General features: G+C 36.5%; 2 protein-coding genes and 1 non-coding gene across 4 annotated transcripts in view; 1 reads left to right on the forward strand and 2 right to left on the reverse strand.

Moving 5' to 3' along the window:
• Window positions 1-6,690, reverse strand: part of LOC105341032 (cadherin-related tumor suppressor) — a 39,960-nt gene extending 33,270 nt beyond the window's left edge. Inside the window, exon 1 of the mRNA XM_011447313.4 lies at window positions 1,074-6,690. Within this exon, the coding sequence (XP_011445615.3) occupies window positions 1,074-6,221 (5,148 nt within the window). The 5' untranslated portion in view covers window positions 6,222-6,690. The remainder of the gene's footprint in view (window positions 1-1,073) is intronic.
• Window positions 6,691-8,126: 1,436 nt separating this feature from the next.
• On the reverse strand, window positions 8,127-8,200 carry Trnan-guu (transfer RNA asparagine (anticodon GUU)). Its single transcript has one exon. It is a non-coding gene; the product is annotated as a tRNA-Asn (tRNA).
• Window positions 8,201-12,010: 3,810 nt separating this feature from the next.
• LOC105341033 (collagen alpha-1(XIV) chain) lies at window positions 12,011-14,705 on the forward strand. 2 transcript variants are annotated; one of them, XM_011447314.4, is made up of 6 exons: window positions 12,011-12,212; window positions 12,492-13,043; window positions 13,172-13,297; window positions 13,412-13,511; window positions 13,878-14,061; window positions 14,379-14,518. In XM_011447314.4, the coding sequence occupies exons 1-5, from the start codon at window positions 12,146-12,148 to the stop codon at window positions 14,044-14,046; spliced, it is 1,014 nt and encodes a 337-aa protein (XP_011445616.3). In that variant the 5' UTR covers window positions 12,011-12,145; the 3' UTR covers window positions 14,047-14,061; window positions 14,379-14,518. The 2 variants fall into 2 exon arrangements, with proteins under 2 accessions (XP_011445616.3, XP_011445617.2); XM_011447315.4 differs by lacking the exon at window positions 13,878-14,061 and having other exon boundaries at window positions 12,018-12,212; window positions 14,379-14,705.
• Window positions 14,706-17,853: the final 3,148 nt, after the last annotated feature.

Here is a 17,853-nt window from a genome sequence, read left to right on the forward strand (position 1 = left end):
TGAGAAATAAACTCGGACAACCTGTAAAGCTACATTAACTTTGTTGGAGAACACCAAACTGCTGTGATGGTGAGACACAATTAATAAAACTTGCCACAGGGCCCATTATACATGATTACATGTGACACTTTTCATTAGCAAAGAATGCACACCATGCATAACATTAGTTAATTCTTCACACCTGGATAGGCTACTTCACCTGAGAATGATACTTATAGTCTTATTATTCAGGGTATATGGGAGACTTGAGTGTTTAGAAGAGCATCATAAAAGTTGCAAAGAGCGCATATCGCCGAGTCAAGCTGGCGCCATTTATGGAGAAAAAAGGGGGGAGGTTCTTCCTAAAATAAAACAATAATTACAGAGCACTTGTGGATTGATTCTGTCCCATAATTCATTCATCTCTTCAGATGTTTCTGACCAAGATCTGGACTACTCAATACCAGGGTTTAATTGTAGTTTAATCACTGTATCATGTTAAATGAGCCTTCTCAGGCCTGTATCAGAAGAAATTAAATTCTGTAAATGTTTGTGGTCAGTGTCCGTGACAAGGGATAGAGGAGCCTGTAATTTGTGATCATATCTAATCTAGAAATAACAGGACACACACTACTGCCTCCTGTGAATCAGTCCCAATCCTTATCAAGACCGTCCCCATTGTTACCCAATCAACCAAAACAAATTTAAATCTGTCCTGTCACATGTTCAAGCCTTCCCTCACCAAAACCATTGCTTTCTTAATATGTTGGTAAGTATTGAAATGTATGAAGCTATGGAAATAAACTGTTGAAAAGAATTTCAATGTTGTAAAAAATTATGCAAGTCTTTTCAAACTGACTTTTAAGATGCAGCATAAACTCCGTCAAAACTTCCAAATGTGACAATAAAAACCACACACAGACTTGAATATTAGCACCATAAGAACTTTTCAACTATTTGAAAATCAATAAAGATTTGCATAAAATAACTCTTGATAAAACCATTTTCCCCACGATAATGGCCATAAACGATTCATAGCTGTAAAGAAATAACTCAACAACAAGGCCTACGAGAGAGTTAATGGATGCACTCACCTCTTCCAGTGTAGCCTGTGGACTGTTGGACTGGGTGTTCACCGCGCACACGGTCAGATTTACTTGGCTCCCTGTCACCTCCCTGTCCAGCTTCCCATTGGTTCGAATCATTCCTGAGGTCTTGTCCAACGTGAAGTAATATCCAGGTTGACCGAAAGAAGATTTGATATTCACTATGTAATATTCCACACTAGCCTCTGAACTAAGCACAGAATTCACATTGGCCTGCACATTTTCCCTCACAGAGAACAGATACGGGGTGTTGCTGAATTGCGGCCCTGTCCGAGTGTCCAAGCTCTGCATCAGTATGACGGTGATTGTGACGGTCGTGGTCTGAGAAGGGCGGCCTTCATCTGAAATCTGGACATTGAGCTTGTACATGGTTGGACTCTGAGGAAGGTTCTCCGTCAGGTAAAGTTTCCCGAGCCTACTGTCCAGGTTGAAATAGGCATTCGATTCTGAACTCAAAAGTTGAAACACAATAGTTCCATTGCTGCCTGAATCTGGATCGGAGGCCAAAATGGTTCCAATATGATTTTTACTTGTGGGATACTGTATCTGTATCGCTGGTGCACTCCGCAAAATTGGGCTGTTGTCATTTTCGTCAAGTATTTGAATTGAAAAAGTTTTTTCTGATGTCAGACGTAGACTGGCATTGGGGGCTAGATCAGTGGCAACGATGGTCAGCATGTAGGAAGCAACCTCTTCTCTGTCCACTAAAGTTTCCAAGCGGAGTCTTCCAGTATTTTTATCAATGTAAAAGTTCTTTCCTGGAGGATCCTGGCTGACAATGTGGTATTCCACCTGCCCATACAATCCACTGTCTTTATCGTTTGCTAGGATCTGGCCAATACTACTGAATCGCTCAGTGCTTTCGGAGATGGATAAGACAGAGAAGTCGTTGGTAAATTCTGGAGAGTTGTCATTGACATCAATAATCCGAACGTTTAAGTCAGCTTCTGATGACAACCTTGGGTCCCCTTTATCCGTTGCAATGACCTTGAGACTGTAGACTTTCCTTGTCTCATAGTCCACAAGTTTAGCCAAGTACAGATTTCCATTATGACTGTCCAGAACAAAAGTTCCATCAGATTCACTCAAGGAATACTCGATTTCAGCATTGATGCCCAGATCTGTGTCATCTGCAGTGACCTGTATCAGTTTTTCTCCCAGTTTGGCATCTTCCCGGATGTTCACTTCGTACACTGTTAGATGGAAGAGTGGTGTGTTATCATTGACATCTAGAACACTGATGATGACCATGGCTGAAGCAGTGAATGTTGTGGACTTCCCATTGTCTGCTGCCTGGATCTGCAGACTATAGAGATCTTGAGTCTCTGTGTCTAGGTTTCCATTCAAAGAGATTTGTCCAGTTCCGGGGTTTATGTTGAACATGTCATCAGTGTTTCCATCAATGATGTCATAGGTTAGGGCAGCATTTTCATCTACATCCAAGTCGGTGGCTGTCACTTTGTACACAAATGAGTATTTGGCAAGGTTTTCTTTTACTGATGTTCGGTAAATGTCTCTGTCAAAGTGGGGTGGATTGTCATTCTGATCCAGCACATAAATACGGGCAGTCACAGAGTCCTGTTGTCTTTGGACTCCATTATCCACAACAGTGACAACCACACTGTAGTAATCATTCCCTGTTTCAGACACAAGAGCTTCCCTGTCATAGGATCTTAAGGTTGTAATTTCTCCAGTCTGGAAATCAATGGCAAAGTCATCTTGGTCTTCTGGCAACAGGAAGGCAAGTTCAGCATTTCTGCCAATGTCAGCATCCACTGCCTTCACAGCACCGATCTTCTGTCCTGGAGGGACATTTTCAGACACATAGAAGGAATACGTCTGGTTGAGGAATCTTGGCCGGTTGTCATTACTGTCCAGGATGTGAATGGTTACATTAACTTCAGAGCTCCTGGCAGGGGCACCATGATCCTGAGCCATAACAGTCAGTTTATACAGATCTCTAGTCTCCCGGTCCAGCTGCTTAGCAATGTATAGTTTTCCATCTGGAAAGATTCCAAACTTTCCATCATCATTTCCCTTTGTGATGTTGTAGACTAGGGCTGCGTTTCTACCGACATCAGCGTCTGTGGCAGTGAGGGTGTGAAACTGCGTGTTCACCAGTGTAGACTCCTCCAAAGTGATAGCATAGTCCGTTTTTGGAAACACTGGATTGTGGTCATTCACATCTACAATGTGCACTTGCACAACCATTGAGGCACTGTTAGGAGATGGACTTGAATCTGAAGCTGTGACGGTCAGGTTGAATTTGTTTCCATAGACTCTCTGGTATGGTTTTGACATTGTAATCATTCCAGTGTTTTGATTAATTTGGACAAAGTTGGTATTGGTGGTGAGGGCATAAGATAGTAACCCATTTTGACCAGAGTCATCATCTACAGCAAACGCATAGTAAACTTCATGGCCAACTGCACTGTTTTCCTGCAGTTCAACGTCTAAAAATTCATACTTAAATTCTGGTTTGTTGTCATTAGCGTCCAGTACTGTGACAATGACCTTGACCTCTGAAGTGCCATCGTTAGTTGTAGCAGTGACAGTAAGATCATAGCGAGAAATATGCTCCCGATCCAAAGATTTCGTTGTACGAATTTCCCCTCTTTGACCCTCAATATTGAAACTGCCTTCAATGTCCCCATCAGTGATTGCAAAAGATGGAGATTCACCTCTAGAAACTGCAACAGATCCGAGAAACTGGTTCCCAGCTAAATTTTCCATTACAGTAAACTGGTAAGTGCTTTTGGTGAACACTGGCAGAGAATTCAGAGATGTCACAACTGTTATTTTCACAACAGCGTTTACTGCTGCTCTGTGCACTGTATTTGTGTCCCTGCATGTGACTTGTAATGAGTACTCCTGTTGACTTGATCTCTCAAACTCATAAGTGGTACTTATCCAACCAGTGTTAGTATCCAGCACAAACTGTGGATAATCGTTAGGGAAGGAGTAATAGATTCTGCCCCCATCTCCTAGATCAGGGTCCACTGCATTCACTTTCACTACTTTTGTACCTGAGGTTGCCGATCTGATAACATTGGTGTAGTATTTTTGAGGGTAGAACACCGGCACGTTATCGTTTTCATCATCCACGGTGAGGTAGATTGTTGCTGTCGATGACAAGGGCAACACAGACTGGTCCCTAGCAATCACTTTTAGCACATACTGACTTAAAGTCTCCCTGTCTAGCTGTTTTAGAGTAATGACCCTACCACTCTGAATGTTTACATTAAATGTGTCTGGGTACATTTCCTGGACTTCTGGATGAAGGCTGTAGATCACTGAGCCATTGAGTCCAGAATCGGAGTCCGCAGCAGTCAAACTGATAACCTCTGTGCCTAGCTGTAGTCCCTCTAGCAGATGAACCTGGTAGGAGGACTGGCTAAATGTTGGTGTTACATCATTCTCATCACTGATTCTGACTGTTAATTTGGTGTAATTGAATAGGGGTACACTGGCTCCATCTTGAACCGAGATGTTCATGACAACTTCTGGGGCCAAGTTGTATTTCAATTGCTTTTTCAGTGTCACCAGTCCAGTTTCTGAATTGATTTCAAACCAGTCATTATTATTACCAGACAAAATCTTGTAGGTCAGCTTTGCATTGATTCCAGAATCCTTGTCTTCAGCTACTAGGTTGGCAATGAAACTTCCGACTGGCAAAGTCTCCAGGACGTTTGCAACATACTGTCTCTGTAGGAAAGTGGGTGGATACTCATTGACATCAGCCACGATAATGATAAGACTTTTGGTCCCTGTCTTCGGTGGAGACCCCATATCCACAGCCTGTATAGTTAAATTGTACTGGTCAATCCTCTCTCTGTCCAAACCATTGACGTTCACCAGCAAGGCATTATATTTGAATTGGAAAAATGAATTCAGTCGAAAGTGGTTTAGTTCATTTCCGGCAACGATCTGTACGGAGGATATGTTGGCCGACATTCCAGAGTCTGCATCACTTACAGTTATAGCCACAACATAATCACCATTTTTGGCTGTTTCATTGACAGAGATATAGTCATTTGGACCCTGGTTCATCACATTAATGGTTGGTGCATGGTCATTTTCGTCTTTGATGCTGACCTTCACATAAGCTCTGCCGTTCAGGGAGGGGTTTCCACCGTCACGGGCCTCTAGGGTCAGGAACAGACATTCACCCGGCAAGCACACTTGCGATCCATCACAGTAACAGTGTAGCGGTGTGCTTACTGTACGAATTTCTCCAGTACGCTCATCGATTTTGAATTGCTTAGACTCATCAGTCATGGTATAAAAAATATTTCCATTTTCACCAATGTCATCATCTGTGGCGTCAACTCGGATAACTAGAGTGTCCACTGGCGAACTTTCATTTACTGTGGAAGTGTACTGACTCAATGAGAAAATGGGTGGATTATCATTGGCATCGGAGACTTGAATTTGTACTACTAGCTCTCCAGTCAAGGGATATTCGCCTTGATCAGCAGCTCTTATTGTTAGTTCATACGAATCTTTTTCTTCTCTATCAAGTATATCTATAAGTTCTAAATATAAAACTTGTCCAAATTTTGATGGATCGAATACTGTTCTAAACTTTCTCCCATCATCGTTTCGCTTTATGATTTGATAATTTGTAACATTGCCATTTTTGCCAATGTCATTGTCGGTGGCTGTATCCAGTCTAATTTTATATCCGATGTTGGCTTTTTCGGATATGTCTCTCTGGACCGGGCTCTCCGGGAATGTTGGCGAGTTGTCATTAATGTCTAGCACCGTGATGTAGATATCTATGGGAATTTGTGAGGTGTTTCCCGGCGGGCGACTAATCACAAGAATGTTCAGTCGATCCGATTTCAGTAATTCTCTATCTATTTCAGTTTTGGTGGAAATCTGACCAGACGTGGGATTCAATGAAAAGTATGACTGTGGCTCATTGAAGTAGTATGAATATGAAGGTTGTATTATCAGATTTCCAACTAAGGTCCCTGGCGGTCTTCCCTCCGACACTGAAAAATTAGTCCCAGGGCCCTGTCCTTGGGCGTATGTTACTAAGAACTGCAATAGTACCAGCACAATTCCTGTCCATCTTTTCCGCGACGGGGCTCGACCACATTTGGCACATTCGGAAAATCCCGATATTTCCATGTTCACTCTACGCGCAATGCATTATAGACCCATTATCACATTCACAAGTCCTCAACAAGAAAATTTTCTTGAAATATATCCCAGTAAAAACCTCGTTAAGGGATTAGAGGTCCCCCCTCAGAATCTGGTAACAGTAGTTTTTGTTCTGTCTGTGTAGTGTACACATTGCTCTACGGATTTAGTCCCTTTTATGTTGACACACAACACAGCATGGTCAACCGCTCGCTACTTCACCTGTTGTACGGTATAACGTAATCCAAGAGAAAAATCCTTCTGTAACAACTATTTTCCGAAACTTTAACTCATCTTGTTTTCTTTCGTTTCACAGAATCATCCATTAATTCGTTCACACACATTTGTCGTCTTGTCTCTCCATAGATGTTTAGGCTTTCGTGTTTGTTCACATTCTACACAAAACACAGCTACCTTGCGTGACGTCACAAGCACCGCCTTCAGGTAAGTGATTGACAGGCGATCGGTCGGGGGTTCTCTCACAGCATGATTACGGTAACATTTCCTCTTAATTGGCAATTAACTACCACCCAAAATTTAATTTGAATTCTATTCAATTTGATTTAATTTTTCCTAGTTTTTAATTTTAAAAAATCATCAAATACACCCAAATAAACAATTTAAAAAATTGTAATAATTTTTAAAAACTACCATAGATCAGAAACATAATTAACATGTTAAAATTGTTTATATGTCTCTGCATAGATATATATTTTTCCTATTAAGTATAACTCAGGTTTTAAGATTTCAACAAAACGTTTAATATCAATTATATAAAAATCAAATAGCAAGAATTAATCCAGATGTGTTTTAACTCAAAATGGCTAGTTTCTACATAAGTCATTTCAAACTTAATTTGCTTAGATTACTCGATCATTCTATCCTTATGCATAATCATGTAGACAGTATCATCTAATTTACTTGTTGAAACATATACATGTATATAATCATTTCTGTAATCCGTATACATGTATGTATGATCAGAAAAATATTTGTCCCCCTGTCACGGATTACACATATCGATGATTAGTAATTAAGCAGTCTTCAGGGACATGTCATGGACATGAAATCACTGCAGGTATGCAGGTTATAGGTGACAGGTAGGCATACCTGTATAGCATTGATTAATGACTTAATCGTTCAATGCTATCCGTCATTGTGTGTCAAAATACAGACGGTGAATCTGAGAATCGAACATTGATAGAGCGATTGAAAGAATTATTACAAAAATAGTCTGAATTTTAGTCTGTGTTTTGTGTTATTACTTGCTTTCGCCGTTATAGCCATATACTTTGAAGTTTCTATATCAGAAACAGAATAGAGCAGTATATTTATTACCATATCTGAGCAAAAAAAGAACATATACAATATGATGAGAAACAATATGCAACGTGGAGTACCTCTATGAATCGATATTCATGCATGTATTTACATATATTAAATGTTTTATAACAAACATAATTGGTATACATAGCAACTAACGATATTAAAATATTCAAGTCTGGGTTAAGGAACATATGAAGTCAATTGCAACATAATTATGCATCCAGATGCATGACTGATAAAAGATTAGAATTTTGACATGTTTTAAAAACTCTAAGCGGACCCAGAAATTTTCCCAAGGAATGAGTCCGGGAGATAATTGTGTTTGCCGGAGGGGGTGGGGTGGGGGTGGTATTTAGCTTTTTTCGGTAAATTAAATTTTACAATATTAATTTGATACAGAATATTCTGGATCCAATAAAGCCCGACGAACAATTCCTTATTACTTCTGTACATCAATACGCCAAATAGTCATTCGTCAATACATAACATAATTTGCATTGTAGTGTTATCACAGACAAACACAGTTAAAAACATAAATAATATAACAACAAAAAAATAAAAAAATACCGTCCCTGGGTGGGCTCGAACCACCAACCTTTCGGTTAACAGCCGAACGCGCTAACCGATTGCGCCACAGAGACGTTGTTGCACAAAGGAGAAATAAATTAGGATATATAAAGAGTAAGGTTCTTTTCCACATTCAAATGCAATGGATCTGTATCTCCGTTTATAGTTACGTTACATCTCTTCAAATGCATCGAAAGACAGATGTAGGAATTCTATAAAGGCAATGTTTCATTCCCAAATTATTCCTGTCGAGTGCGTTATGAATGTATAGCTACGAAGGATAACTCTTTTGTGAAAATCCTGTTTAAAAACAGGTTGACGAGTTGTTCCCCTTACTCTTATGAAGTTAAATTATCCGTTTTAGCGGGTTACTGTATATATTTTATATACAAATATTTCCCTTTATTGTTTTAAAATAATTAAAGAGCATTTAAAGCTGTGCTTTTATCTGTTATTTTATTTTTAAAGAATACATTGTATATTTTACAGACAGGTAGTAACAATTAAGGGGAGCCCCACCCCATCCGCCCCGCCCCCCCCCTCACACACACACACACGCACTCTTTTTCTCACAAGATACACTTTTCTTTAAATTTACAAATTAAAAAAAATGAATTTTACATTGACAAGCTTAACTCATCTGTTTCACACCTGCGAATGTTATTGTCATTTAGCCTAAGATATCCGATCTATATTAGGACCTAATTTTTCTAAGCTTAAATATCCATCATTAATTAAATACTTTGATATTAATTTAAAGCATTTTAGGATAGAAACAGATTTACCGAGAGAAATTTTCAAAAATATTATTAAGTTTAAAAGCAATAATTAGTTAACGAAGATTGCAGTAAGGTATATGGGGACAAACACATTTTTTAAAATAAAAAAGTAAATACTAGAAATAATAACAAATGCTTTGGTGGAAAGATGTATTTAATCATTAGGAATGCAAAAACTATTTAAAATAAGTTTTTTATACCGTATATATCTTTTTAGAATTCATTTTTTATTTATTTAATGCAAAGGGGGGCAACTCTTCAGGAAAAGGTAAAGGTCATTCATCAGGAAACATTCCACTCTTACACATGGAAATAATGTCAAAGTATACTGAGTATTAAGCCCATACAAAGGCATACATATCTTTTTGGCATCCAGACTCATCTATACCTTAAATTTTAGACCACGTGTTTTTATTTGACCCTTTCAGTTTCGCAGTAAAAATCGCGCCTCGTGTTTATAGTCTATTTCATAGAATCTAGGTACTTGTTGTCAAATAAAAAATCTAATGGTTTATTGATTTTAAACTTTATCTACCATTAATTATTGGTGGATAAAATGTGTTCTAGAAATAAATGTGACAATACAAAAAATAGTTCTTGTCTGCTGTTGCAACAATTAAAGGGACTTGGACACGATTCGACTTAAAATTTTCAAATTTTATTTTTCCATTTTCAATGTTTATACTGATAAATATAGAAGTTTTTAATGCTATGTCAAAATTTGAAAGTCAAATATGAAGTTAAAAGCAAGATACAGAGTTAATAATTCTTTGTTTTGTAAACAAAGCTCAAATATTGTCATTTTTTACATATGTGTTGTTTGGTGTAAGTTTCAATCAAATGTATATGTCTTTTGTTGATACTAGTATTTATGAAGATATTGAGTTAGTTTAAATTGTTTTTTACACGCCATTTTGTCTAAGAAATGGTAAATCTCTACATTGCATATTTTGTAAACAACTATAAGACTCGAGCTTTGTTTAAATAACAACCAATTCTTACCTCTGTATCTCGCTTGTAACTTGACTTTAACATTCAATATTTTGGTAAATCATGCACCATTTAAAATGTACCAGTTAACCATTTTATACATAAAAAATAAAAATAAAATTGTTGATCTCAAATCGTGTCCAAGTCCCTTAACATGCTTAATAGAGATCCCCCCCACGAGGATTAATTTTCGATCCGCGCCTGACCTAGTAATAGCATCAATAGTGAAACAGACTATACTATTTTATGCAGAATGTTCCTTGAAAATGGCTCAATATACGAAGTTTTTATGCAATACAGACACCCATTATTTTTTCAAAAACTTGGTGTTACTCGCCACCAGCATCAAACATGGTTATGATTTTATTAAACAACCCAATGATTATATTTTCAACTACTCTACACGTGGTTGAACACGAACGATAACTCTGTTCTGAATATTATCGTTTAATATAAATAACCGCTAGATGGTGAATCAAGACATACATCTTTAAAAAATTTCATGTTTTAAGATAAATCAAAGTAGGATTTGATATGAAAAACGACCAGTACTTGCGTATTTTGAGAATATTATCCTAACAATTATACTTCCGCTCGAAATTTCACAGGAACAAATTTCACTGAACAAATCTCGATGAAGTCTCGTGAACTTTCATTCGAGCACCTCTGGATTTATTACATTCTTATCAACGACAAAGAAAACATTCCGAACACAATCGCAGGGGTGTGTTTGTTTGTTTTTTGGGTTTTTATAACTGTTTTGATTATCCCTGAACATGTAAAAGTATTTTTATAGCCGAGGTTGGGGAGCCTTGGAATCTATAAGTTGACGTGATTATATACATGTATACAGAATATAATTTGATACAGGGTATATTTTGCAAATAACATCATTCATACCCCCACTCATTCAGTTGCATGTATATGCACATTAATGTACATTATAATCAAGTACAAAAAGCAGCATTTTACAATGAAACAAAAATAAAGTACTTTGTAATATCTAAGATCATAGGGACAAAAGGCTGAAAATCAACTATTATTTTTAAAGGGCAGCCTTTGCCATCTTCCATGATTTCTTTAATAATTCACATTTAAATAAATTTTTCACATTTGTGATAATAAAGTAATAATAATTAATGGTACATCTAATTCAAATTCTTTCTTCATCCAAACTTGTAAGTTATCCCGGATTTCACTTACATGTTCCCAGAAAAGATGATAATTAAAGAGTTTCTGCATTACATCTACAAAATGTACATTAATTCTGAGTCAACTATTCCTATCTTTCGCAATATAAGTATATTTTTTTAGATTTTCAAACTTCAAAATAAGTCTGTAGCTGCGCAGTTCGAAAGCTGTTCTGTGTGATTCAACAGCCAATTGTCCTTTTCTTGTATGCATACTTTTCAAACAAAATGACATGTAGGACCTCATATTTATTGCTTTTTTATTTCTTGGTAACCTTTTTGGACAATTTCAGGCAGAAATAATCCGGTTCAAGAAATGTTTATTTTCTTATCCTCAAATGTACAAGATGGCCGCACATTCCCCTTAAATGTATCTGATAAGTGTGAATGAATAAATTTATCCCATTGCGCATCATTTTAGAATGAACTTGTAAGTATTTGATATTGACGATAGAACATTGTGTCAAACTAAGTTGATTTGCCAATGTCCTTGCCCATGACCTTAACCCTTTCCCTGGTACATGCATCGGGGAGGGGAGAGCTACTTATTTATTAAGCATACATTGTAAACTGACCCAACCCAGTTTATGCTCGTATACATTAGGTAGCCAGCTGTTGAGTTCATTCGTTAAATTAATAGAATTAGAATAATCATCTCGGTTGCATGAATGGCTTTTAAGGGTGAAATATATCTACATGAGTGTGTGTCAGACGCGGTGAATGTTACATATTGTATCCAAAAGACGAACTAAACTCAATCTGGGTGTTATAAAAACTTATTTTTGTAAAAATCTTTTACTTATCCATTAAGGAAGTAAAGAAAATGGCAAAGGTATTTCAGAGAATTATGTCTCAAATTCACTGTATAGCTCGATCCGTCTTTGACCCAACGCGAACACAAGTGATTAATCCTTTAAATCATAATCTCTTGCTAATGATTTTGCATTGCCAAGTTTTCCTTATCAATTCATGACACATTAAACCAAAAAATCCGCTCAACATGGTATTGTTGGGCATATAAACTCTTTCGGTTATGGAGATTCTTACATGATGAACCAACATGATAATTTTGAAGCTAGTTTTACTTTTAACTTCTCTGGTGCTTCATTGCTCAGGGGTAGAAAGAGGTAAGTAGCTTTCGATTCGTTCACATATCTATAAACTTAACCATTATTTTCATTGGTTATGAGAAAAAGAAAAATTATTCTACTAACAAATTGACAAAAGGAATAATTTTCAACGATTGTTATTATAAATCCTTTCTTTTAGGAACTTGTTTTTTAACGTGTTACTTTTTCTCTAAGAATTGCTATCAAATTTTGACTCGCAAAAAGTGCATGTAATTTTAATAAATTAAACGCTAAATCTCTTCTTCAAAACCCAATACATGTGACTTTATCTTGTAGATGTTGTTTTCGTTCTGGACAAATCAGGGAGCGTAAGACAGGACGGTTTCAATGAAGCTGTAGATTTTGTTTACAACGTGACAAAATGGCTGACGATAGGTCCGTCCAACATACAGGTTTCGGCCGTCTCCTATTCCTCGAGCGTACAAACCCTGTTCGATCTGAATGAATACTCCAACAACCAAACCTTATTGGACGCCATTTTAAATTTGAAATCCATATCAACGGGAGGGGGTACCTACACATTCAACGCACTTAATCACGTGAGGACGAACGTACTGACGTCATCAGGCGGTGCTCGCTCGGGAGTTCCTAAAGCGGTGGTGGTTTTGACTGACGGACTTTCGGCCAATGCCATTTTGACGAAAACGAGAGCGCAGGAACTACACGCTGACAACGTTGAGGTTTACGCTATAGGGATCGGGAACGCGGCCGTTACCACTAACACAGAACTCTCCGACATTGCCAGTGACCCCGATTCTTACTACTTACACACTGTCGATATGTTCCAGTACCTTTGTGCTTTGGTTCCTGAGCTTGTACCCAAGCTAGGTATAAAGAAAACCTTTAGTTCGTATTAGCCTCTAACATTTGTCCTATACAATAGGACATACATGTACACGTAGATGATATTCGCTAACATAAAAGAGTATCTGATAAACCATGCATTGTTTTGACAGATAACGACACCCTGAACTCGGACTTTTTCCGGTGCCCGACTCCAGCTCCAACCACCCAACGACCTCTGACCTTTTTGAACAAAACCAGCAGTGACGGAGGAGATTCCACAGCTTCCGGTGGCGATTGTAAGTAAAGTCGGAAGCTGACCAAAAAAAAAAAGAACTCTTAATCCCGTAAAAAAAAAGAAGTCTTAATCTCGTATACACTATACATGTTCTAGGTTTTGTTTTATTTTGTAGCGTCTGTGGCGGCCGCTGCCGGTGGCGCGGTGGGGGCGGTGGCTGCAGTGGGGATGGCAGCGGCGGCGGCTTATGGAGCGGTGCAGTACGCAAACTTGTTGTAAGTACTGTACATCTGTACTTATCTACGTGCATGGGTATATACTAGCACGTGTAATCGTGAAGAGTTTGAGTGTACCATTATACAGATCATATAGTGTCTTATTCATAGGCGCTCACTATCTTAATCAGCCAGCACTACAAAAGTAAGTGACTGAAGTTTGAAACTATTTTGTTTCAAACTATATACTTTATTTTCATTTTCAAAAAATAACATTCTTAGATCTTATATGCATAAATCATAATTTGACAACTTCCGGCCAGGATGAAACAGACCAAAACGGCGGAAGTTGTAGGCATATAAGAAACAAATTTAAACTGATTTAGATAATGAGCGCTAATGGTCTTGTTCAATGATGATTTGAAGGAGGAAGACGACTCTATCTGTGGAGTCTGTAGTTTCACAGTACAAAGAGGCTCCCCTTGGTCAGAGTAAATCCAAATTCTGTTCTCTCAGCTCATCGAACTCTGATGCCCTCAATATTTTCCAAGTGGATCCCATAATTCCTTCAGCCCCACCTCTTTCCACCGTGTGATTAATTTTTCTGAACGTGAGCATGCGCATTACTACTATATAGATCACATTAGATTAACATGCACTTCATTGTAAATTAGGTCTATCTTATTGTAATCCCTGATCCTAACGTACACGTAATTTGTAATCCTCTGATCTTAATGTACATGTATCTCTAAATATCGCTGCGCTGCCGCTGCGTTGTAAAGGAAACACCCTGCATTGCTCCTGTCATAACATGTAATTTTATGTACATTGTACACATGTTACATGAACGTACAATAGATTGCATGTTTTGACGATATTTATTGGATGTTGTTGTCTCAACCTTTCGTTTGTTTTGTTGGTTTACAGAAAGGCACAGGCACCGAATGCATTCGTGGAATCCATTGTTGCCCAGTACAAAGATGCACCACTAGGACAGGGTAAAGCCCAATGTAAATACAAGTTCGAATTCTCCGGAATACCACAAGGACCTATCACGACGTCAAAGCCCCCAGCGGTGACAGCGTGGTCCTAACCGTGGGGTCTTTATTTGTGCATAATTATTTGTCTTTTGTACCGTATTCTAGACTCATTTTTTTTTGGCTGAAATTGTTACAAGATATTTATGATTTCATTTCTCTAAGACCTAATGCATCTGTTAAATCGTTGATGTTAATAAAAGTGTTTTATATTCAACTGTATTTGTACAAGAGAACACGGCATTATAAAAATGAAATACTTTCTTTATGGTGGTAGCAAAAATTGCAGAAAAATACATGATCTTATGTAGATTACAAATGTAATTTTCTGTTCGAGTACTCCCAGTACTTTGATGATTTTCCTTATTGGCTGAATGTTTCTACGGGCGTTAGTGACTGCTAGCTTCAGCCTGGTTGGTAAAATCGTAATCTGGTTTTGTAAGTGTCTTAAAAAACCACCGATCCGTATTCTGAAGAGATAAGGGAGAAAATGCTAAATAGATGTAAAAATAAAGAAAAAAACTGCTATAGAAAGTGAAAGATAAATTTGGAATTATTCGATTTCAGGGTGGCTCAGTTTTTGTGGAATTTTTCGCGGGTACCTGTCATCCACGAATCAACATCCTCCTCGAATTAATAAATTAGGGCTAAGATTATACACGAAATTACATCCCCAAAAACCTGTAAAGTTTAAACAATCCACGAAAATTGGCCCCCACGACTTTTAATGATTCTACAATGCTTACACACAAGAAAGCGTGACAATATGAAAAAGTATAAGCATTTTTTTTCAAGTACATAAAATAGATATTGTTAACGTTTAATCTTCATTTACCGAATTTATTTGATATGATTTAATTTGATATTATACACTTTCTGTTAGCTGGCCAAACAGCCAATGGCACTGATCAGTGTCGTGACAAAGCATCATGCACATCAAGATTCCACTGAAATGTGAAAAACCAAATAACTGATTTACGATAAAAATGTGTTGCTCGTGATATTATTTAACTTGGTGGCATATAAACAATATCAATGAATATTGACCCAACAGACAGGTCTATATTCATTCAGTTTTGTTTCAACTTTGATATTTGGTGGCCACTACATTCAAAAAATCTAATGCACATTGTAAAACAATGATTAGAAATCAAGCTGGAATGAAGAAGTATAAGAATGTTTACTTGAGCAGTTTGAGATAAATGTTAATTGTTCCAACGTACAAAAACTTTGCATATATATATCATTACACCTTTATGGATCTAAGATAAACCCAATGGGATTTTTTTTTTGCCAGTTCCTCGTTGAGTACTCTAAACACTTTGATGATGTTCGTACGTGCGCAGACAATTAACTTCACGGATTCTTATTTCAGCCTCATTGTTAAGAACATAGTAAGCCATTAATTTAAATAGAGCGTCATTTTTAAACTTAGGCAAACTCGCGATTGTCAAAACGAAAGTACATTACTAAGCCAGAGCACCAACGGGTTTCCAATGTAAACAACGTTTCAATGTTCTTACACTGCTGTACTTCTATGAACTGACCAGACCGGACAGTTAGGCATCCATCGTGACATAGCACTAGATATATACATCAAGATTTCGAGAAAATGCAAGGAAACCAGAACAACTACCGCGCAAGAAGGTTAGATGATCATAATTATGTATTAACTTTGCTTTATAACGAAACCAGTGCATATCAATATATATTTATATATCTATACCAATTTTTTTTTAATTGCAGTAAGAAAATATCAAAACTAAAGATATCAAATATGATTAAATAAATTAGATACTAGTGTACAAAAGATTTCTAAAATTCGTACAAGAAAAAGAGCAAGTTTCTAAAATTAGAAATTCTAGGAAGTAATACTAAATTGCCATTTGCTGAATAGATCTACAGATTTTTCCTAGAAGATCCCAGAGGAACGAAATTACATTGGAAGAAATGAAACTTAACGAGTAACTTTAAAACTCATTTAATAATTTGTCGTTTTAATTCAATAAATGATAATTGAGTAATTAACAACAATTCAATAAATATTTGCAGAAACACAGGCATGTTACAAGATTATATGAAGGTGGTTTATTGCAGAAAAAACATGTAAATTTTCTGCATTAATTATCGCTAAGATCGGGTTTTGTGTCTATCTGAAAATTTAGTTGTAATATTGGCAGATGACACTGAAATAAATAATTACAAACTTAATTTACTTTATCGATGCTAAACAAGTATGTAATAAATAAATATGATTTTTTTTAAATCAAGATTTTTAAGGAGGAATTCTTTAGTGCAATCAGAAGGTCAATGTCTTGCTTCAAATCTGTAAAAGCCTTTTTGGTTTAGATCATTTGAGTTAATTTTCTATGTAATGTGTGTCTCTTGGTGTTAAAACATTTATCAATTTTTAAAAAAACACTACCCACACAAGTACAGCATAATTTTTTCCGCTTTAAAACAAATAATCTCAATTCATTTTCAGGTCAGATAAAATTTTTTAAAAACTTATAAAGAATTCAGAAAGCATGCCTGTGACTGGAAGAGAAAGGCAAGTACAACAATCACATCAACAAACAAATATCATAAATGTCAATTCACCTAACCAGCGAAAAAAAGCGGTGTCAGTGCTACATATAGTTATACTTGCAAACAAATGCAAGTCTGTGTCTACAATACTCAGTAATTTGTTTTCTTTAAGTTAAATGATGTTATCGAATTTAAACATCGTGATTTTCAAATCAAAGTAACATTTACAAATCAATTTTTAATTTTTAATTTTTTTCAACTTTTCTAACTTTTTTTTTAGAAAATGATACATGTATTGTGTAAACAACACTTGTACTTCCAAAGAGAGTTTAATTCTTGTCTGACTATAATTTTATTTATGGCATAGTACAAAGAACATATCTGGATGTTTTATGCAAATGTTCAGTCTCCCTATTATTTAAAGCCATGAGGTAACTAATATCCAATAATTTAAATGAAACTCGTAATATACTCCCGTTATTTTTAATTGTATGAAAATTTCAATTTTCATGCACCCTAGTGAAAAGTACACCTGTAAATCCACTACTCTACAATACCACAAAACTGATCATCGGTGTCTACCTCGGCTCCAATGCCACTCCTACTACATTTTTTTTTATAACTTTCATCAGAGTTATATACTATATATTATATAAGAATCATACAATACACGTAAATATTTAAAAAGAGTAATTAATCTTCGTAAAAAGCTTCAAACTTGATGATACTTCTGGACTGATTGAAAACATGAATTCTTTTTTTTTTGAGCCAAATTAATGTTTTTAAAGTTAATTTATTACTATTAAATTTGTTTCATTTTTGTGGACACTCTTGCA

This window comes from Magallana gigas, chromosome 2, assembly GCF_963853765.1.
Source record: "Magallana gigas chromosome 2, xbMagGiga1.1, whole genome shotgun sequence".
In the NCBI taxonomy this organism is placed as follows: domain Eukaryota; kingdom Metazoa; phylum Mollusca; class Bivalvia; order Ostreida; family Ostreidae; genus Magallana; species Magallana gigas.

Bases quoted from the DNA above. Each gene is read 5' to 3' on its own strand.
- LOC105341033 (XM_011447314.4), top strand. From the start codon at position 12,146: ATGATAATTTTGAAGCTAGTTTTACTTTTAACTTCTCTGGTGCTTCAT. The intron at 12,213-12,491 runs GTAAGTAGCTTT...TTTATCTTGTAG, and splicing joins TTGCTCAGGGGTAGAAAGAG to ATGTTGTTTTCGTTCTGGAC. The intron at 13,044-13,171 runs GTATAAAGAAAA...TTGTTTTGACAG, and splicing joins TGAGCTTGTACCCAAGCTAG to ATAACGACACCCTGAACTCG.